The sequence below is a fragment of the Thamnophis elegans genome, chromosome 13, assembly GCF_009769535.1.
Source record: "Thamnophis elegans isolate rThaEle1 chromosome 13, rThaEle1.pri, whole genome shotgun sequence".
NCBI classification, from domain to species: Eukaryota; Metazoa; Chordata; class Lepidosauria; order Squamata; family Colubridae; genus Thamnophis; species Thamnophis elegans.
Genome location: NC_045553.1, coordinates 46,683,080 through 46,704,538, shown reverse-complemented (window position 1 = coordinate 46,704,538; position 21,459 = coordinate 46,683,080). Strand labels below are relative to the sequence as shown.

The 21,459-nt window shown below is 48.8% G+C and overlaps 1 protein-coding gene across 1 annotated transcript in view; it reads right to left on the bottom strand.

The window, feature by feature from the left end:
* The window catches only part of NECTIN1 (nectin cell adhesion molecule 1), a 166,273-nt gene extending 147,578 nt beyond the window's left edge, over nt 1–18,695 (bottom strand). The window contains exon 1 of the mRNA XM_032229311.1: nt 17,719–18,695. Coding sequence (XP_032085202.1) covers nt 17,719–17,800 — 82 coding nt within the window. The 5' untranslated portion in view covers nt 17,801–18,695. The remainder of the gene's footprint in view (nt 1–17,718) is intronic.
* Between the last annotated feature and the right edge of the window lie 2,764 nt (nt 18,696–21,459).

Here is a 21,459-nt window from a genome sequence, read left to right as displayed (position 1 = left end):
AGATCTCCCCCTGTAAGGGAATGCTTGAACTTCTTGCGGGGGGGGGGGGAGTGGGATGCTATCAGAATTGCAAGGTTGTCAGACAAGAGATACTCCCAACTTTGTTGTAAGGTGACATCTTCAAAAGTCTTGCAAGTCTGAAGGGATATTTCTCCCTATTTGGTTTTATAGCCTATGAAGCTAGGGAGGGGGCCATCTGAGATGTTTGTGGGCTAAGCGGCCTCTTATCCAACCACTCCCCTGTGCATCCTCCTCCACCCCCAAAGGACATTCTCACATGCCATTAGAAGTACAAACCACGCAATAGCAGTCAAAACTTCTGTAAGGGGTCAGTTCCAAAAAGCTAAGCAGTGCATCGACGGGGATATACACCAGTTGTACGTATCCCCATTTAATTAATTACATTATTTTGGAGTTGTCTCATCCTCTCTCCCAGATGAGTTATACGGAAGCAATGTGCTCAAAGATATATAGCGACGGTGTCAGAGTTTTGGAAGCATGATTATTATTATGAGATAAACCCCAGGAGCACAACACAACACACAGCACACAGAGCCTTTGGACAATTCAAAGTGGTTTATATAGACATACTGTTTTTCCGCGAAAATGAGACAGGGTCTTATTTTCTTTTGAACCCCGAAGTAAGCACTTGGCCTTATTTTCGGGGAGGTCATTATTTTTGAGGTGCAGGAAACAGCAAGTGTGGTCACCTGCTGGCTGCTGCTGTGTTGCAATATTTTGGGGGAGGGCTTATTTTGGGGGGGAGGGCTTATTTTAGCACATGTGCTCAAGATCCCGATTGGGCTTATTATCGAGGGAGAGTATATGCAGACATACACATTGGTAGATAATGAGATACATGATGAGAGAGGGAGAGGGAGGGAGGGAGGGAGGGAGGGAGAGGGAGGATATGCCTTTATTGGTGAATCATCCTCATTGAATCAGCTTACAGATTACAGATTACAACCTTACATCAACCTTACCTTTCATACTATTAAATCCTCATTACCTGACAGATGGGTGTATATAGCAACAGCACTGTGAACCTCCAGCTCTAGCATCAGTCAATAAAGCACAATTAAGCACCTCGAGCTAAAATAGTTAGCAATAGCAATAGCAGTTAGACTTATATACCGCTTCATAGGGCTTTCAGCCCTCTCTGAGCGGTTTACAGAGTCAGCATATTGCCCCCAACAACAATCCGGGTCCTCATTTTACCCACCTCGGAAGGATGGAAAGCTGAGTCAACCCTGAGCCGGTGAGATTTGAACAGCCGAACTGCAGAACTGAAGTAGCCTGCAGTGCTGCATTTAACCACTGTGCCACCTCGGCTCTCTTCTTCAACAACATATGGAGGAACTGGACATCTGCTAAGGTATTATTTATGCAAACTTGACTTCACCCGTATGTCAGTTCTCACCTAGGAGCTTTATGGCTGCCCATCTCTTATCCATTCAGCCAGAGGCCGGTGTGCTTAGGCTCTCTACACAGTCACACATTTCTGAAGACCTCCTTGAACATCCTGGTCATCCATGTTCCCTTGATTGAGAGTGTGCAATCAATCCTTTCATTGACATTTGCTAAGCCCATGCCACCAGTAAAGACAAGCTGGTTTTCCTCTCAATATTTTGATGACAAAGCTGCTGGCCATCCCCCATAGCCATAGTCTAAACATCTGGAGGGCAACCAGACAGAAGATGTCCATGCAATTGTGGCTGCTAACTGACATGGAAAGACAGAAAGGCAGTCTTAAAACAACCCTAGTCAATGACACATTGTCCTCCTTTGACCCATTTCTGCTTCTTTATCCTCCCCTGAACGTTTCTACTCTACCAGAACAGAGATCCAGCTCCCAAAGAGTCTTCCAAAGAGGAGAAGACTTTTTTTTCATGTCCCCCACTTCATCAAGAACTTTGAAAATCCAGAGTTCCGCTTTAACTTTCCTTGTGGAAAGGGAGAAATGGGTTGGCCATGTATGCATCACTTCATTCTCCAGGGAAAGATTGAAGGCAAATGAAGGCCCAGGCAGAAGAAGAACATTATGGCTTCAAAGTCTAAGGGACCGGTTTGGACAAAACTCAGCAACACTTTTTCATGCGGCTGTTGATCAAAACAGGATCCCCAACGTGATCACCAATGTCCAATAATGGATATGGGGGGGAGGGGGAGGTTGAAGAGGAGGAGGAGGAAAATAAGATGAATAGGAGGAAGAGCGGGAGGAGGAGGAGATTGCCATTGTAAGATGCAGAATGACATTCTACAACTGGCTGTCCAACTTTAAGACCTGTGGACTTCCTCATGCTGGCTGGGGAATTCTGGGAGTTGAAGTCCACAAGACTTAAAGTTGGACAGCCAGTTGTAGAATGTCATTCTACATCTTACAATGGCAATCTTCCATACAGAACGAGGAGGAGGAGGAGGAGGAGGAGGAGGAAGAAGAAGGAGAAGGAGAAGGAGAAGGAGAAGGAGAAGAAGAAGAAGAAGAAGAAGAAGAAGAAGAAGAAGAAGAAGAAGAAGAAGAAGAAGAATAGTAGTTTGCTGGGAGAAGAAAGACAGTTGTGAGGTTCTTGGTGCTCTGAGCACCAAGCTAGGTAACATTATCAGTGCTGGAAGGGAGTGGAGTTTGCAGAATGGAGGAGGAGGGGAGGAGGAGGAGGAGGAGGAGGGAGGAGGAAGAGCAGGAGGACAACATCTGTGGGGCCCTTGGTGCTCTCTCAACTCGGTTGTTTTCTTACAGATGTTTCATTACCCAACTAGGTAACATCATCAGCACTAGAAGGGAGTGGGGATTGCCTGTAGGGGGAGGAGAAGGGGGACATCTGTGGGGTGTTTGGTGCTTGAGCTCAGTTGTCTTCTGGCAGATGTTTCATTACCTTACTAGGTAACATCATCAAGGACTCCACACTGTCAGCAGTTAACTAGTATTCTTTCTTAACAAAATTTGTATTCCTGACGTGGAAGGAGGAGGAGGAGGAGGAGGAGGAGGAGGAGGAGGAGGAGGAGGAGGAGGAGGAGGAGGAGGAGGAGGAGGAGGAGCACCTCAGAAACATTCCTTCTGCTTGTTTTGGCTCAGGGTTGAGATTTCTACTGAGGACTAGGGGAAAGTTGAAGAGGGAAGGAGGGATGGGGTGGGGTGGGAAAAGCAGGAACTTCTGTCTATCTATTTACAGTATCTCCTTCCGACTGCTGAAAAAAAGTGGAAGACCAGACAGGTTCTTCCCACCAAGGACAGATTTCATCTGCTTCAGCCCGAAGCTCCACTCCTCCGATACAAGGTTTTAAAAACTAATTCCAAGAAGTGAACCTTCTAAAATGTGGCATCTCTACACCTTGGAGGTGATTGGCCCCTCCCATAGGAAACAAAAGAGGAGCAAATGGGGGAATGGGCTTTTGCAGGAAATAATTTGTTCATTCGGTCGGTTCAAGAGTGAAACGTTCTGCGTGTGACTTTAAGAGGCTCTGTGCCAAGTTTTGCTTTGCCCTGCGTTTGGAAACTAGCTATATGGAAGCGCTCCAAATGAGATAAGGTGCGTGTGGATAAACATTCCTCTGAAAGACTGTTTGCTAAGCCTTGCTGACTGTGAATGTTTTGCCGGGACCAAGACTCCGCTTCTTGCTTTCTAAGGAAGTCTGGGTCAGAACGATAGCTAGCTTCTAATGCAGATGGACCAGGAAGGCCTGGTTGGTCTCAACCCTTTGACACACACACACACACACACACACATAATTGTGAAGCTTTTCTCTGACCTATTTCCATATTTTAAGCATGCATGATTCCATCTGGGGAAAAAATAAGCATCACTTGTACACAGGACCTTTGACAACTGGTTGGACTTAGCAACTCGTTCCAATCAAGGGGACGGAGACCTTCGAATGCGAATCCTAACCTGGCCAACGTTGCCTGGACGGCGACACCAAATAGAGCAATTTCCAAGCTCTGCAAATCTCAGCTCATGCGGCCGTGTAAGTGAGCAGTTTCCCCTCCCCTGTTATTTAATTAGCAAGTAGCGCATCTCTTGCTGTGCTTTCCTCTGTTTCCCCTCACTCTAATGGGCCTTGTTTTCCTCCGTGCAGAATGGCAAACAGATGTAAGCAAATCTACGCACGCTCACAGGCACCAAAGCAACACCGTCGGGGGCTGACCCAGCAAAGAGGAGGCAGCAGATGCTGGACCCCAGAAGGAACCGAACCCCCCCAAACCTTTGATGTTCTGATTAAAAGCCTACTCCGGAGAAATTAAGGTTGATTCTTCTGGCAAAGAGCCATCTCTTTGGGGTGGTTTGGTGGCTTCAGAGGTGGGTTCCTACCGGTTCGCACCAGTTCGGTAGAACCGGTTCGTCAAATCTACCGAACCGGTTAGAAGAGGTTCCATCAGTGGACCCGGAAAGCAGGCCACACCTACAGAAGAGGTTCCAAAAATTTTTGAAACCCACCACTGGGTGGCTTACAGATGGAGTTCTCACCTCACAAATCGGGAGGCTGTAAGTTCGAGCCTAGGTAGAGGCAGATATTTCTCTCTCTGGGCACAAATGAAAATGCATCTGCTGAACAAAAATCCGCACTGGCGACAGGAAGGGGATCTGGCCACTAAACACTCAGCTCGATTCAGTTGCCCAGACTCCACCCTACAAGGGATTATGGGGTCATTAAAAAGGGGATGAAAAAGCCATTCCTTTTGATGGGGCTCCGATGGCGGCACCAAGGTCTTTCTCACCGTCCAAAACAAGTTCTAAAAACGTAAAGGTTTCCCTAACACATTTGTGCTAGTCGTTCCCGACTCTAGGGGGCGGAGCTAATCTCCGTTTCAAAGCCAAAGACCCAGCACTGTCCGAAGACATCGCTGTGGGCATGTGGCTGGCAAGACTCAACGCCGAAGGTGCACGAAACGCTGTTCCCTTCCCACCAAAGGTGGTTCCTATTTTTCAACTTGCATTTCTTACGTGCTTACGAACTGCTCGATTGGCAGAAGCTGGGGCAAGTCACGGGAGCTCACTCCGTTACGCGGCGCTAGGGATTCGAACCGCCAAAATGCTGACCCATCTGATCGACAAACTCAGCATCTTCGCCACTGAGCCACTGCATCCCAGAAAGCAAGTTCTGGGAACATATAATTGGCATTAATAAAGGAGAATATTTGTAGCTCAGCGTTGACAGGAGGGATCCTCTCCTTGTTTTCTTGCAGATGTTTCAAGACTCAAACTAGGTAACACCTGCAGTGCCCAGCACTGATGCTGTTATCTAGTTTGGGTCACAAAACTTCAGCAAGGAAGGAAAAAAAAAAAGCAAGAGAGCCGGAAGGACCCCACATATAATTGAGCCTCCACTGCTGCTTCCTCTTTTTTCTTGCCCTGATGAAATGAAATTCACCTTCTCCGTTCCTGGGTATAATCTTTCTTTTTTCTCCTGCAGGGAAGCTTCCCAACAAGGCGAGTACAGGAAAGAAAAACATCCAAAAAAAGGTAGCCAAGAGGCTGATTTTTTTTCCCCTGCAAAAAATCCACCACGTACAGGAGTGGACGACTTCAATGGCCGCCGCATGATTATAACCCGGGTTGGTGACCAGCCCCGTGGGAAAGAGGCAGGCGGCTTTTTCTCCACGCGATGCCCCCGAGCACCTGTGATCGCAACCACCCTGCTTTTAAAGGAGATTGGTTCAAACAATATTGCATTGTTATTGATTAACCATAGACGTCTCCTTATAAAAATCACCCAGCACTGTACAGCATGCTGGCTCTCCATCACAGGCTGTTTTGAGATCTGTCAAAGCAATGCACAAATTGAAATGCAAACGGAGAAGGGACCCTGCTCTCGAGAAATAAGGTCCCGTTTGATGGGTCTGGACCTCTCAGCCCCCTTAATTCCTGAGAGCGGATCCCACCTCGTGGCTGAGCAGGAATCTCAACCAGATCACCGTCGTTTGATGAAAATTAAGGGGAGGGGGGGGACACAAAATTCCCTAATTCTTGAGCAACCATAATTGGAAGGAGAAAAGGATGATGGGAACTCTGAAAAACCTATTCCAGGGAGTAGACACCAGCCTGCCCCCCTTTTAGATGTGTTGGGCTACTGTCTCCATCATCCCTAGTCAACATGAGAAGAAGAGGTTCCCCCAGTTGCGGTCCAACTCTTAAATGTGCTGAGTTTGGGAAGAATAAAGCATTTGACTGTAAGACCGAAAACATTCTAGACGCCTTAAAATGATGAGGTACAAAGGAGGGTTTTCCAGCGATGTGTCACAAATTGCCTGGAGAAATTCCGCGAGGCACCTTGGGAGAGAAACAACTTCCTTGAATGTCCCTCTAACTTTTGGGTTGCTAGAGAAAGGAGACCTCTTGGATAGTGAGATGGGACAAAAATGAACCAAGAAAGTTACTGGAGATTCTCTTTCCATGTTTGGATAGTCTTCCTTCCTTCCTTCCTTCCTTCCTTCCCATTTTCTTCCTTCCTTTCTGCCTGCCTTCCCTTCCTTCCTTTCTTCCCTGCTTCCTTCCTTCCTTCCCATTTTCTTCCTTCCTTTCTGCCTGCCTTCCCTTCCTTCCTTTCTTCCCTGCTTCCTTCCTTCCTTCCTTCCTTGCCTTCTTCCTTCCCTTACCACCTTCTTCCTTCCTTCCCATTTTCTGCCTGCCTTCCCTTCCTTCCTTCCTTCTTTCCCATTTTCTTCCTTCCTTTCTGCCTGCCTTCCCTTCCTTCCTTTCTTCCCTGCTTCCTTCCTTCCTTCCTTCCCTGCCTTCTTCCTTCCCTTACCACCTTCTTCCTTCCTTCCCATTTTCTTCCTTCCTTCCCATTTTCTTCCTTCCTTTCATTTCTCCCTGCCTTGCCTTCCTTCCTTTCTTCCCTGCTTCCTTCCTTCCTTCTTTTATTGCCTTCTTCCTTCCTTACTGTTTCTTGCCTTCCCCTCCCTCTCCCTTACTTCTTTCCTCCCCTGCCTTCTTCCTTCCCTTACTGCATCCTTCCTCCCTCCCTCCCTCCCTCTTCCTATGTCTTTCCAAGGCCTCCTCTTATCCACTTGCCCCCCATCCCATCACCGCCCCCCCACCCTCAGCAAGGTTTCCCTTGGCAGAAGTTCCTGATGAGGCAGCATCTTCCAAAGCCTCTTCTTTCCCCAGGCGGCGGCTCTCCCACTGAAGCTCAGCCAACGTCTGTTGCCTGCTGGCCTCCCTCTACCAGCTCTCCGGCTTTATCTCTCCTTTCTATCTAGGTTGGCTCACCCCACCCCACCAGTTGCTATCTATCTCATTAAACAGGCTCGGTTAATCACGGCAGGTAGAAGAAGGAGGGAGGGAGGGAAGGAAGGAGACAGGCAGAAGGAGACGAGGTACCACTGGCTAGAACAGGCCTGGGAAATCAGGTCATTATGGAAGCTGGCTTTACAGGTTTCCCATCTGACTCAGCTCGGAGACAAGAAGATGCCTGCAGGAATCTTCCGAGCTGATGAAAAACTGCATCAAAATAAAATAATGTAGCAAACGTCTGGATGAGCACGGAGGGACAAAGCCTTCACTTTTTTTTATTTTTGCCTCCAACAAGGTCAATGAAGTTCTTATCCAAGGCTTCTAGGCCAAGGCAAGATCTCTTAGGGCTTAACAAGGAAGTATTTGTTCTTCCTCAGGCGTTGACGATGCTCCGGCCTCAGTTACAAGGCCCAGCTATATAGGAGGATGGAGAAATATGGCTTAGCCTTAAACCTTCTTCATCGTCCTCCAGTGGAGTGGCCCAAATCCCGAGATTTCACGACGGGAAGAGCCAGGGGAAGCTAAGGATTCTGGGAACTCAAGTTTCGCCCTGAATTCAAAGCTGGGAAAATTGGTTCTAGGAAGAAGGAGGAGACGTTATAAAGAGCATGAGAGGAAGTGTTTGCAAGGACGCACAATCTTATTTTTTCCCCGCATCAAAAAGATCTTGAAGAGCTGGTGCCTGGGCTGGAAATTAAGAGGCCGTCGCTTGGAGGCAGGGATGAGTTAGCTCCGTGACTCTCCATTTCTTTCTCAAGGAATTAATCACTTGGGCTAATTACTCAGAGTAGGACTTGAAAAGGCGGTGTAGATTTCGTTTTTAGTTTTGCGTCCGACTTCCCGAGGCTCAGAAGGAGAGGAACTCTCTTTCTCACCATCCTTAGAGCAACAGTGACTTCAGGCACGCTCCTGTCGACCGGTGGGGTAACTGAGGCACGAACCAAACTTTTCATGCTCGGTGAATTCCCAAAGCTTTCAAAACTGATTCATTGGGCCATCAGTCATCTGCGTACAATATGGGGAACACCAATCCTTTCGTTCCCATGTTTTTAGGCCTTGCCACCCCATTGCAACATTTACACAGAGGGTAGCTATTATGTTTCCCCGAAAATAAGACAGGGTCTTATTTTCTTTTGACCCCCAAAATAAGCACTTGGCCTTATCTTCGGGGAGGTCTTATTAATTTTGAGGCAGAGGGAGCGGCGAGCGTGGTCACCGCAGGGCTGCTGCTGTGTTGCAATATTTTCAGAGAGGACTTATTTTAGCACATGCACTCAAAAGCCCAAATGGGCTTATTATCCAGGGAGGTCTTATTTTGGGGAAAACAGGTTAAAAACCCCTTTACTCACATCCAACCGATTCTTCATTTATTTCCTCCTGCTCTGCAGTTACACCTAGACAGGTGATGTAGCTGGTTTCACGGTTTAACTTCTGCTTTCTTTCTTCCTTATTTTGTTATCTGGCTGATAGGTTTTTTATAATAGGGTGTCTTCTAAAATTATTTACGTTATTCGGGGAGCAGGTTGGACAGGAGCCCATGTTGCGGCCAATAAAGAGAGGAGAGGCATGGGAGATTAAAACAAAATTCCTGGGAAAAAATATGATTTGCAGGCAGCTGAGAGCGTGACCCGTCAAAACCGCGGTCCATAAAAGCGCGATCGACGAAAGCGCGCATTTGACATCATCACAGCGCGACGAAAAAAAATAAAAATTGAAATAAAAATAAAATTAAAGCAAGCCGATTCACATAAAGGTAAGGGTTAGGGTTAGGTTTAGGTTAAGGGTTAGGTTTAGAGCATTAGGGTTACGTTTAGCGTTAGGTTAAGGGTTAGCGTTAGGTTTAGCGTTAGGTTTAGCGTTAGGTTAAGGGTTAGGTTTAGGGTTAGATTTAGGGTTAGGTTAAGGGTTAGGTTTAGGGTTAGGTTTAGGGTTAGGTTTGGGGGGGTTAGGGTAAGGTTTTCGCTTTATTTTTACATTTTTCGATCACAGCGCGATGTTTTCGTCGCGCTGTGATGACGTCAAATGCGCGCTTTCGTCGACCGCGATTTTGTCGTCCGCAGTTTTGTGGTGGAACCGCTGAGAAGGGAGAAGGGGCCTTCTCCTAATTGGGAGTTTTTAAAAATATGCCTTTCTGTATAAATACATCTAAACACCTATGGTACAGCTCAACGTACAAGAACAATTGGGACCAGAATTTCAGTTGTTAATCTAAGGCACTTATGAAGTGATTCATGCTTGATCTCACATCTTCTTATTTGCCATGGTTGTTAAGCAAATCACTGTGGTTGTTATGCAGCCCTTAAGTGAATCTGGTTTCCCCCCCATTGACTTTCCTTGTCGAAGGAAGGCTGGGAAGCACACAAGTGGTGGGCACGTAACCAGGGGACGCTGCAAGAGTCACAAATTCCATTGCCACACACCCAAGTTTTGAGTATGTGATTGTAAGGAATACTGTGAAGGTCGTAAGTACGAGGACCAGTCATCAGTCACTTTTTTTCCAGTGTCAGTGTCCAGTGCTATTGAAAGTTTTCATATAAGGAGAGATGGAAAGAATCTCCTGTTTTAATAAATAAAGATAAATCAATAAAAAAAATTAAAGAGCCGAGGTGGCGCAGTGGTTAAATGCAGCACTGGAGGCCACTTCAGCTGACTGCAGTTCTGCAGTTCGGCTGTTCAAATCTCACCGGCTCAGGGTTGACTCAGCCTTTCATCCTTCCGAGGTGGGTAAAATGAGGACCCGGGTTGTTGTTGGGGGCAATATGCTGACTCTGTAAAACCGCTTAGAGAGGGCTGAAAGCCCTAGGAAGCGGTATATAAGTCTAACTGATATTGCTACTGCTATTGTTTGAATGGTCCCTTGACAAATGGCTGTAAGTCCAGTCTATCTGTATTCAACAGGCAAGAAGGCATCAGAGTGAGCTGCCTACCCATGGTTCAAAATCTGTAGAGGTTCTCAAACTTTCTTGTTTCTTTCTTTCGAAAATGTTTCGCTTCTTATCCAAGAAGCTTCTTCAGCTTCCGTTCGCCAGCATCCTGTCGGAGCTGAAGAAGCTCCTTGGATGAGAAGCGAAACGTTTTCAAAAGGAAAAAAAAAAACAAGGAAGTCCAGTTGCCTCCAGAAAAAGCACCTTTGGGACAACCATGGTCTTGAGGACTGACAATCTCTACAGACTTTTAGCTATACAGTTTGGGATGAAAACCCTTTGGGGAGATGTGGGAATAGGAAGGGATTTCCAGAGGGGAGAAAATTACAGACTGCAGGAACCATTTGCAGCACTCAGGTGACCCTGAGGACACAGGTAAGCCTCCAAGTGGCCTCAGGGACCCTCTAAAAGGAGGCAAAGGACCAGCCGTCTGCAAGGAGCATCAATCCTTCCCTTCCCCACCATCTTCTCAGAGCTGAAGAAGCTGAAGAACCTCCTTCCAAGGTTGGTAAAATGAGGACCCAGATTGTTGGGGGCAAGAGGCTGACTCTGCAAACCGCTTAGAGAGGGCTGTAAAGCCCTGCGAAGTGATATATAAGTCTAAGTGCTATTGCTCTTCCTTCCTTCCTTCCTCCCATCCATCCATTCATGTTGCACAGTGGTTAGAATGCAGTATTGCAGGCAAACACTGCCAACTGCCAGCAGTTCGATTCTTTAGCAGGTTAAGGCTGACTCAGCCTTCCCTCCTTCCGAGGTGGGCAAAATGAGAACCCAGATTGTTGGGGGCAAAAGGCTGACTCTGTAAACCGCTTAGGGAGGTCTAGAAAAGAAAAAAAAAACAGCAAGTCCAGTTGTCTCCTGGAAAATAAAACACCTTTGTCCTACGAGCCAAGATTTTATGATCCTGCCTTCATTCTAAAAACTTTGCATTCAGGTCAGGTAGATTTTCACACACACACACACACAAACACACACATTTGTGGCCCAGGTGGTTTGCTGGCCATGCCAGCAGCTTGGAGAAGCTTGGAGAAATTTACTGTAATTATGACTCGTGCTGACAACGAAGATCTGAAGACTTCTGCAAGCGGGGGAATAGAATAATTTCCCGCATCCAGCTAATGAACTGAGGGGGTTTTGTGGGGAAGAAGAGCAGGGAAAGAAGGAGTGGAAGAAGAAGAAAAAAATATATATCTTCCCTAAACATAATCTATTATTTCCCTGTCAGCTTTTACATATCAAGTTGTTGCGCCTGTCAGCGATACGGTTCCCAAGGGGGAAGAAAATTTAAAAATAAAAAGTGAAACCATACAAATGTCTAACGCTTATTATTTATTTAATAGGCCAGCCAGGCTGAGGCCTGGATTTGCACCATCCAGGACGCACTAAGTCACTGCTTATAATGTGCAAAGGATTTGCAAAATACTTGGGAGGAGGAGGAGGAGGCGAGAGTTTTGCAGGGTGCGAATCTGCCATTGTTTTTCCTCCCTTCGTCCTATTTGGAAGCCAAGATGCTTTCACGAAAAATTTCGGGGTTTGGCTAGTCTTAAAGAAAAGAAGGACTAGGGGAGACATGATAGTAGTCTTCCAATATCTCAGGGGCTGCCACAAAGAAGAGGGAGTTACAAGATATTCTGCAAAGCGTCAGAGGATAGGACAGGAAGCAATGGGTGGAAACTAATCAAGGACAGAAGCAACCTGGAATTAAGGAGAAAGTTCCTAACAGGGAGGACAATTAATCCAGTGGAACAGCTTGCCACTAGAAATCGTGGGTGCTCCATCACTGGAGGTTTTTAAGAGGAGACTGGACTTATTGGAATTGGTACAGTGATGGCGAACCATTTTCTTCTGGTGTGCCAAAATCCCCACCCACCTGAGCGTGGTTGCGCGACCCCCTCCCCAGCCTCCAGAGGCTTTCCTGAAACCTGGGGAGGGCGAAAACAGCCTCCCCCAGCTTCCTGGAGGCCCTCCGGAAGCCGGAACGGATTGTTTCAAACACTTCCAGTAAAACCTCTGAAGGCTGGGGAGGGTGAAAAACAGCCCCAATGGACAAAACTCACTGAACGAATGTCTCGCTTAGCAGCATGAATTTATGGTGCCTTTATGGTGGTACCTGTAAGGCAGTGGTTCCCAAACGTGGCAACTTTAAGACTTGTGGACTTCAACTCCCAGAATTCTCCAGCCAGCTCTGCTGGCTGGAGAATTCTGGGAGTTGAAGTCCACAAGTCTTAAAGTTGCCACGTTTGGGAACCACTGCTGTAAGGTAAAGGTAAAAGGTTCCCCTCGCACATCTGTGCTAGTCGTTCCCGACTCTAGGGGGCGGTGCTCATCTCCGTTTCAAAGCCGAAGAGCCAGCGCTGTCCAAAGACATATCCGTGGTCCTGTGGCCGGCATGACTCAATGCCGAAGGCGCACGGAACGCTGTTCCCTTCCCACCAAAGGTGGTCCCTATTTTTCTACTTGCATTTTTTACGTGCTTTTGAACTGCTAGGTTGGCAGAAGCTGGGACAAGTAACGGGAGCTCACTCTGTTACGCGGCGCTAGGGATTCGAACCACCAAACTGCCAACCTTTCTGATCGACAAGCTCAGCATCTTAGCCGCTGCATCCCTGTAAACAGAGTCCCAATTTGAGAAAAGGGCTCTGCTGTCTCCCAGGGGCTTTTTTCAACACCCCCTGTGTTACTTTTGCCATTTCAAGCCATCCCACTTTGTGACGAACTGTGAGGACAACGAGAAAAAGCCCCCTGTTTACCACACCATGCAGGATACACATCCGGGGTCGGTGGCTGGAGCCTCCTCCCACCTGCCAGCGCCCTGGCAGGTGACCTGTGTGCGCTTCCTTTTAGGGCACTATTCTCTTTTCTTTTATTTGTGCATTAAGGAAGAGCAAACACCGTAATCAGGAGGGGCAGCTGCGCCAGAGGAGACAGACAGAGAGGGAGGCAGAGAAGGAGGGAGGGAGGGAGAAAGAGAGAGAGGGTGGGAGACAGAGAGGGGAAAGGGAGAGAAAGAGACAAAGAAAGAAAAAAGAAGGAAGGAAGGATAGAAAGAAAGAAAGAAAAAAGAAGGGAGGGAGGAAGGAAAGAAAGAAAGAAAGAGGAAGGAAAGAAAGAAAAAAGAAGGAAGGAAGGATAGAATGAAAGAAAGAAAAAAGGAAGGAAGGAAGGAAAGAAAGAAAGAAAGAAAAAACAAGGAAGGAAGGAAAGAAAGAAAGAAAAAAGAAAGAAGGAAGGAAGGAAGGAAGGAAAGAAGGAAGGAAGGAAAGAAGGAAGGAAAGAAAGAAAGAAAGAATGAAAGAAAGAAAGAAAGAAGGAAATAAGAGGGAGTAAGGAATGAATGAAAGAAAGAAAGAATGAAAGAATGAAAGAAAGAAGGAAAGAAAGAAAGAAAGAAAGAAAGAAAGAAAAAAGAAGGAAGGAAGGAAGGAAGGAGGAAGGAAGGAAGGAAAGAAAGAAAAAAGAAGGAAGGAAGGAAGGAAGGAAGGAAGGAAAGAAAGAAGGAAGGGAGGGAGGAAGGAGGAAGGGAGGGAGGGAGGGAGGAAGAAAGGAAAGAAAGAAAGAAAAAGGAAAGAAAGAAAAAAGAAGGAAGGAGGAAGGAAGGAAAGAAAGAAGGAGGGAGGGAGGGGGGAAGGAAGGAAGGAAGGAAAGAGGAGAGAGAAAGAGAGAGAGAGAGAGAGAAGCATGTTTGACCGGTCTCTCTGAAAATGGGCTGGGCAATTGATGGTAACTGTTAGGTGAACCAAGTTCATCAAGTTAAACTGGATTAGGATTTACTTTCTTTTAATTTGGAGTACAGAACGCCACAGACACTGTGCCTGCCTGGCTGGTTGATTCGTTTATTGATTTCCTCCTTGGATGGATGGATAGATAGATGGAGTGGGGGAGGGAGGGATGTGGGGGTAGATGATGTGGGGGTGGGTGGGGGAGGGAGGGATGATGGGGGTGGTGGATAGGTAGATAAGAAGATAGACAGACACAGATGAGGAACAAAATCTGTGTCTCCATGTTTCGATTCCAGCTTCTCTCCATGTTGGCTTTCTTATTTCTCCACCTAGGTTTAGTGCCATTCTACTTTTTTCTGCATCGCCCGGGAATGTATGAATACAAACATTTTCATGGAAGCAGAACCCCACTCCCTTCTAGCACTGATGATGTTGCCTAGTTGGTTATTGAGACGTCTTCAAAACAGCATCTAAACCTCAGAGAGCACCAAGGACCCCTCCCATTTTAACTGAAATCTTCCCCGTCCTCTTTTTCCTCCCGCGGATAAGCCAAATCCCCACACTCCGAGAACCCGTAAGGTCGCACGCCAGTATCACAAGAGACAGCCAGGGTGGAATTTAGCAGGAAGCTGCTAAAGCCAAAACCCACTTTTAGTAAAGTGGCTAAGAACACCTCCTTCGATTTCTGTGTGCTTTGGGGGGGAGGGTTGTGCGTGCGTGCAAGAATTCCACACTCACAAAGTCTTCCCTTCGTAGAAATACATTTCTGAATTGAGGAATGAGATGGGGCAGGGAATTTCTCACGGGCTGGGCCTTGATTCCTTGAGCTGAGCTGGGAAGGCCGTAAACTCAAGCCAGGATTTGCTACCAAGTGAGTAAACATCCATCTGCTTCCGGAAGCTGAAAGTACATTCTCCTTAGTGAAAAGGGAGATAAAAGGAAGGCGAAATGCCCTGCGGTTTGATCCTAAATCCTGACCCATAAAGATACTCCGTTCCCTTTGCTTTCTCTCCTTCTAACTCCCGGCCATTAAAAGCACTTAGCCCTTAAGCCCACTTGGGGGTAGCAACTTAAAAGCTTAACGCAGGCAGTCCTCGGCTTATGACCACAATCAAGCCCTCCCCTCAGACTCCCGTGGCTAAGCGAGACAGCTGCTCAGTGACTTTTGCTCCATTTTAACGCCTCTTCTTGCTGCTGTCGATAAGCCAATCCCTGCAGCCGTTCAGTTAGTAACACCGAATTTGACGTACATCTGGCTTCCCCATTGACTCTGCCCGTCAGAAGGGCACAAAAAAAAAAAGGATCAGGTGACCTTCCCCCCCCCCCCCCCAGGATGCTGCGACTATCGTAAATGTGAAGCAGCGTCTGAATTTTGATCCGGTGGATCACGAAGATGCCTCAACGGCCGTGGGAAAAATGATCCCAAGTCTCTGTTTTCCAGGCCGTTGTCATTTTGGACAGTAATTAAGGCAGTGTTTCTCAACCTTGGCCACTTGAAGATGTCTGGACTTCAACTCCCAGAATTCCCCAGCCAGCCATTCTGGGAGTTGAAGTCCAGACATCTTCAAGTGGCCAAGGTTGAGAAACACTGAATTAAGGGAACGGTCGTAAATCAAGAATGACCTCTATAGGTTGTCCCAATGGGATGGGTGGAGAAATGGCCATTTAAAAAAAATGCATAAAAGGTATCATAAAGTCTGTTCTTTGCAGCTTTTGATCCTCTCTAACAGTCCAAGGGTTGCTTCGTAGGGGAAACTCTTGACTTCCGAAAGGCTCAGAAAAAGAGGCATTTTCATTTAAAACCAGCGTTTTTTTAAAATAAATAAATAAATTCCAAAAGGGGCAAGAACTGGGCAGCCAGAAGCTAGGCTAATTCTCCTCTTCGGTGCGAGATTCTCGGCTACTGAAACGAAAGCGGAGGGAGGGAGCTTTGGGAACACGAAATTAACACATTTTTCCTGCATCGGAAGGCACAATCTTTTGAAAGCGAGGTTGCATAAGACCGAACGGAGGGAAAAAAATACCCACGGTGTCCGTGCAGAACAATTACTAAGCTAACCGCGTAAAAAGGAGCACAGGAAACCATTATTGTTGTTATTATTATTATTATTTTGCAATACAGCTGGATTCTAAGGACCTTCAAACCCGGCGGGCAAGGATGATGGGAACTAGAGTCCAACCACCAGCATCCCCTGCTGCAGAGCCATGCAAAAAAACCAGCCGCCTTGAGATCTGTCTCCTTCCAAGATCCACACTCAGGATCCTGGAGAAACATTGCCTGCTCCCCCCCCTCTCCTGGTGAGAGAGAGAGAGAGAGAAACAGAGGCAGAGAGATAGAGAGAGAGACAGAGAGAGAGAAGGAGACAGACAGAGACAGAGAGAAAGACAGAAGGAGAGACAGAGAGACCACCAAGGACTACCTTCCCATCCTCGGTTGCTTTCTCTCTCTTCTCCTCCTCTTTGCAACCATCTCTATCTCTGAAGCCCCCCAACCCAGCTTTCCCTGTTGGTCTTCAGCCTTCTTCTGAAGGCTGCCTCATCTGCTGTGCCGTCTCGGCTCAGTCTGCCCTCTGCCGTACCAACAGCAGAAGCAGCACCATTCCGAAAGCCAAGCCAAGCCTCGGGGTTTTTTAATTTAATTTATTTTATTTTTGCAAGATGCCCCTCCGGTATCTAAGGGGGCATCCCGAAAAGCAGACAAAGGATAAGACACCACCCTCCCTTAAAAAAAAAAGCAATAGGCATCAACCTGGCCAGGTCGAAAGCCACCTTCTACTTCGGCCAAGAGAAACGACTCTTCGGCCAAGAGAAACGTCCCTGTGTCTGCCCAGGGACCCCGAAGCTTGGCAGATCCTTGCAACTTGCGATTCTAAGCTATCACAACAGGGTTTGTTTTTGTTTTGCTGGCTGCACAGTCTGTGCCAGGGAAATTTGCCCCGAACAAACGACCCGCTGCCTCAGTTTCCCTCCATGACAGGTCAGCATGGACACCGACGCAACCAGCACGGGCTCACCCAACACACAGCCCCAACCACCATTCAGCCCGTCAAAATGCCCACTTCTCGTCCGTTTCCTGGGAACGGTGCCCAGACGATGCCAGGTTCCTCTTTCTCTCTTTCTCCCAGGCACCCTGGGCTCCTGTTAGCAGCCCCCAATGGTGTTCTCCTCACCCCCACCCAGCCCCCCAGCCGAACGATCCCAAGGAACACAGAGAGGAGGTTTTGCTTGGAAAGAGTTGGAAAGCTGAGGTTCATCCTTCCCACCATCCAGCACAGGAAGGGAAATCTACCAGAGACACCCCCCCCCACCCCAACAACTGTCTCAAATGCGAGGCGCACCCTTTCTCCTTCGACCCAGGGCATAAGGGAGAAGTTCCCACGGTGGAAAGAGGGGAGTTGGGATCCAACTCAGCCAGGTTAGGGAACCCACCCTGGTCTACCCAGTGGCAAAAAAGACATTTTTTTTTCCAACCTGGATGAGAGAGAGGCTGCCCCACAGCCACCCCCCATTTTTTTTTCCAATCGAGAGGGGGGGGTTGCTTGGGATGGACCAAGCCCCCTCCCTTCCTCACCAGCTGAAGGTGCCCCTTCCCCCTCCCTTGGCAGAAGAGCGCGAACCCTGGTGGGGCAGCCTCATGCCACCCTCCCAATTGGCACGGGGAGATGCCCATAGCCCCCCCCCCCACAAAAAACCCACCCCTTTAAGGATAATCAGTCTTATGAGCGGCAGGGATGCCCCCCACCCCTTCCTTCCAACTCTTCCTCTCCCCCTCCCCTCTCCGCAACCCCTCCCGCTCCAAATCTTCCAGCCGGAGGGAATAGGGGAAAAAAAAGGGGGTCTCACCTGGGAAGCCCAGGGTCGCCAAACACACGCCAGTAGTCCACCAGCCCCGGAGCCAGCTCAGCTGCTGCCTTGGTCCGGCCATCGGAGACTTCTTTCGCCCCGTTGGAAGCGGTTGGGTGGGTGGGTGGGGGGCAAAGTTAATGGGGGGCGAGGCGCCGAGCGGGAAGGCTCCCCCGGGGATGGGGCATCAAGGGGGTCCGCGCCAGGGACCCCTCCCCTCCTCCTTCTTCTTCTCCTTGGCCGAAGGGGCAAAGCGGGGGGGGCGAGCAGAGGAGCCCCCGGGGGTCGCCCGCAGACACGCCCCCTCGTGGGCAGGGGGGACCGCAGCGCCCACCGACCCTTCGGGGTGAGTAGGGGGGGGGATTCGATCCTTGGCTTCCCCGATCGCTTGGCGGGAGTGGGGGGGGGGGATCTGGTGGTTCGATCCTCGCCTTCCCCGCTCTCGATCGCTCCTCCGTCCGACTCTCAGCCCAGCCCAGCCCGGGCGCCTCTTTCCTCCTCCGGAGCGAGCTCAGCGCTGGGAAAGCGGCTCACATCGGATGGCGGCGCCCGAGCTTCTCGCCCGCGGGGGAGAAGGAGAAGAGATGCGCGCCGGGAAGCCCGGAGGAGAGCGAGGGGCGGCGGGGTCGGGGACGGCGATCCCGGGAGAGCGGCGCCTTCTCTCTCCGGGGGCAGCCCGGCTTAAGCGCTCGGCGGCGGCTGCTGCTGTTGCAACGGCGGCTGCTCAGAGGGCCTCGGCGGGGCCAGGAGGGAGAGCGCCCATCCAGGTCTCGTTGGAGGCGGCCGGCGGGAGGACGAGGAGGGGCGATGCCCGGCGGTCGGAGGCGCGGCAGGAGCGGCCGGGCGCTGCAACCTTAGCCGCCGCCGCCGCCGCTTCCGAGCGAGTCCCGAGTCTGGCCGGGCGGAGGAGGAGGAGGAGGAGGAGGAGGGAGCGGGAGCGCGCCTGGAGCCCACGCCCGGCCACGCGCAAACGCCAGCAGCAGAAACAGCAGCGGCGCCAAGCTCGCCCGCTCCCCGCTTCGGACCTCTGGCCCCGCCCCGCCCGCCCCGCCCAGCTGTGATGTCACGGCATGTCGAGGCTCAGGGCGGGGCCTCCGACTTAACCCGCGCCTGGACGGCGGGGCGCCTGCGCAGTTGGGAGGGTCGCGCCAGGCTCCCAGGTGTGGGGAGGAGGGGGGGAGTTTGGATGAGTTTCGCGCCTTCCCTGCAGTCCCAGATTGATTGACTGGCTTCATTCTCCTTCTCATCTCTGTTTTTTCCCTTCCTTCCTTCCTCCCTCCCTCCCTCCTTTCTCTCTCTCTCCATTCTCATTATACTCCCTGTTTTTTGTCTTTCCTTCCTTTCTTCCTCCCTCCCTCCTTTCTCTCTCTCTCTCTCCATTCTCGTTAGAATCCCTGTTTTTTTTCTTTCCTTCTTTTCTTCCTCCTTTTTCCCTCTCTCCGTTCTCATTATAACCCCTGTTTCTCCTTCCTTCCTTCCCTCCCTCCTTTTTTTCCTTCTCATTATCACTCCTTTCCTTCATTCCGTCTCCCCATCCTTTTTCCTCTCTCCATTCTCATTATAATCCTTTTTTTCTTTAAGAGCCAAGGTGGCGCAGTGGTTAAATGCAGCACTGCAGGCTACTGCTAGATCAGCAGGTCAGCGGTTCAAATCCCACCAGGCTCAAGGTTGACTCAGCCTTCCATCCTTCCGAGGTGGGTAAAATGAGGACCCAGATTGTTGTTGGGGGCAATATGCTGACTCTCTGTAAACCGCTTAGAGAGGCCTGAAAGGCCTATGAAGCGGTATATAAGTCTAACTGCTATATTCTTTCCTTCCTTTCTTCCTCCCTCCCTCCTTTCTCTCTCTCTCCATTCTCATTAGAATCCCTGTTTTTTTTTCTTTCCTTCCTTTCTTCCTCCTTTTTCCCTCTCTCCATTCTCATTATAATCCCTGTTTCTCCTTCCTTCCTTCCCTCCCTCCTTTTTTTCCTTCTCATTTTCACCCATTTTTCCTTCCTCCTTTCCTTCATTCCATCTCCCCATCCTTTTTCCTCTCTCCATTCTCATTATAATCCTTTTTTTTCTTTCCTTTCTTCCTCACTCCCTCCCTCCTTTCTCTCTCTCTCCATTCTCATTAGAATCCCTGTTTTTTTTTCTTTCCTTCCTTTCTTCCTCCTTTTTTCCTCTCTCCGTTCTCATTATAATCCCTGTTTCTCCTTCCTTCCTTCCCTCCCTCCTTTTTTTCCTTCTCATTATCACCCATTTTTTCCTCCTCCTTTCCTTCATTCCGTCTCCCCATCCTTTTTCCTCTCTCCATTCTCATTATAATCCTTTTTTTCTTTCCTTCCTTTCTTCCTCCCTCCCTCCTTTCTCTCTCTCTCCATTCTCATTAGAATCCCTGTTTTTTTTCTTTCCTTCCTTTCTTCCTCCTTTTTCCCTCTCTCCATTCTCATTATAATCCCTGTTTCTCCTTCCTTCCTTCCCTCCCTCCTTTTTTTCCTTCTCATTATCACCCATTTTTCCCTCCTCCTTTCCTTCATTCCATCTCCCCATCCTTTTTCCTCTCTCCATTCTCATTATAATCCTTTTTTTTCTTTCCTTCCTTTCTTCCTCCCTCCCTCCCTCCTTTCTCTCTCTCTCCATTCTCGTCAGAATCCCTGTTTTTTTTTCTTTCCTTCCTTTCTTCCTCCTTTTTTCCTCTCTCCGTTCTCATTATAATCCCTGTTTCTCCTTCCTTCCTTCCCTCCCTCCTTTTTTTCCTTCTCATTATCACCCATTTTTTCCTCCTCCTTTCCTTCATTCCGTCTCCCCATCCTTTTTCCTCTCTCCATTCTCATTATAATCCTTTTTTTCTTTCCTTCCTTTCTTCCTCCCTCCCTCCTTTCTCTCTCTCTCTCTCCATTCCCATTAGAATCCCTGTTTTTTTTCTTTCCTTCCTTTCTTCCTCCTTTTTCCCTCTCTCCGTTCTCATTGTAATCCCTGTTTCTCCTTCCTTCCTTCCCTCCCTCCTTTTTTTCCTTCTCATTTCCTGCTCTTTAGAAGGCCGGATCCTGAAGAGGAAACTCAAAGACTTTGGCCACCTAATGAGAAGGAAGAAGGACTCCCTGGAGAAAAGCCTCATGCTGGGAACGATGGAGGGCAAAAGAAGAAGAAGGGGACGGCAGAGAATAAGGTGGCTGGATGGAGTCAGCAAAGCAATCAGCATGAGCTTCAATGGACTCCGGAGGATGCTGGAAGACAGGAAGGCCTCAAGGTTTAAGTTTAAGTTTAATAACATTTATATGCCGCCCAATCCCGTAGGACTCCGGGCGGCTTACAGTACAAAAATAATCAAAAAAGAAAAAAAAAAGTAAGATACAGGGAAGAAAGATAGATATAAAATACAACACATCATGCACTCCATTCTGAATGGGGCTGGACCGTATTTTGGGGTCAACAGCCCCAGGCCTGCCGGAACAGCCAGGTTTTAATGGCTTTCCGGAAGGCCGAGAGAGTGGGAAGGGTCCGGATCTCTACGGGTAGCTTGTTCCACAGGGCCGGGGCAGCTACAGAGAAAGACCTCCCCCGAGTAGTCGCCAACCGGCATTGCCCGGTCGACGGTACCTGGAGGAGGCCCAGCCGGTGGGATCTTATGGGTCGTTGAGAGGTATGTGGCAGGAGACGGTCCCGCAGATATCCGGGTCCCAAGCCATGTAGGGCTTTAAAGGTAACGACCAGCACCTTGAAGCGCGTTCGGAGACCGATGGGAAGCCAGTGCAGC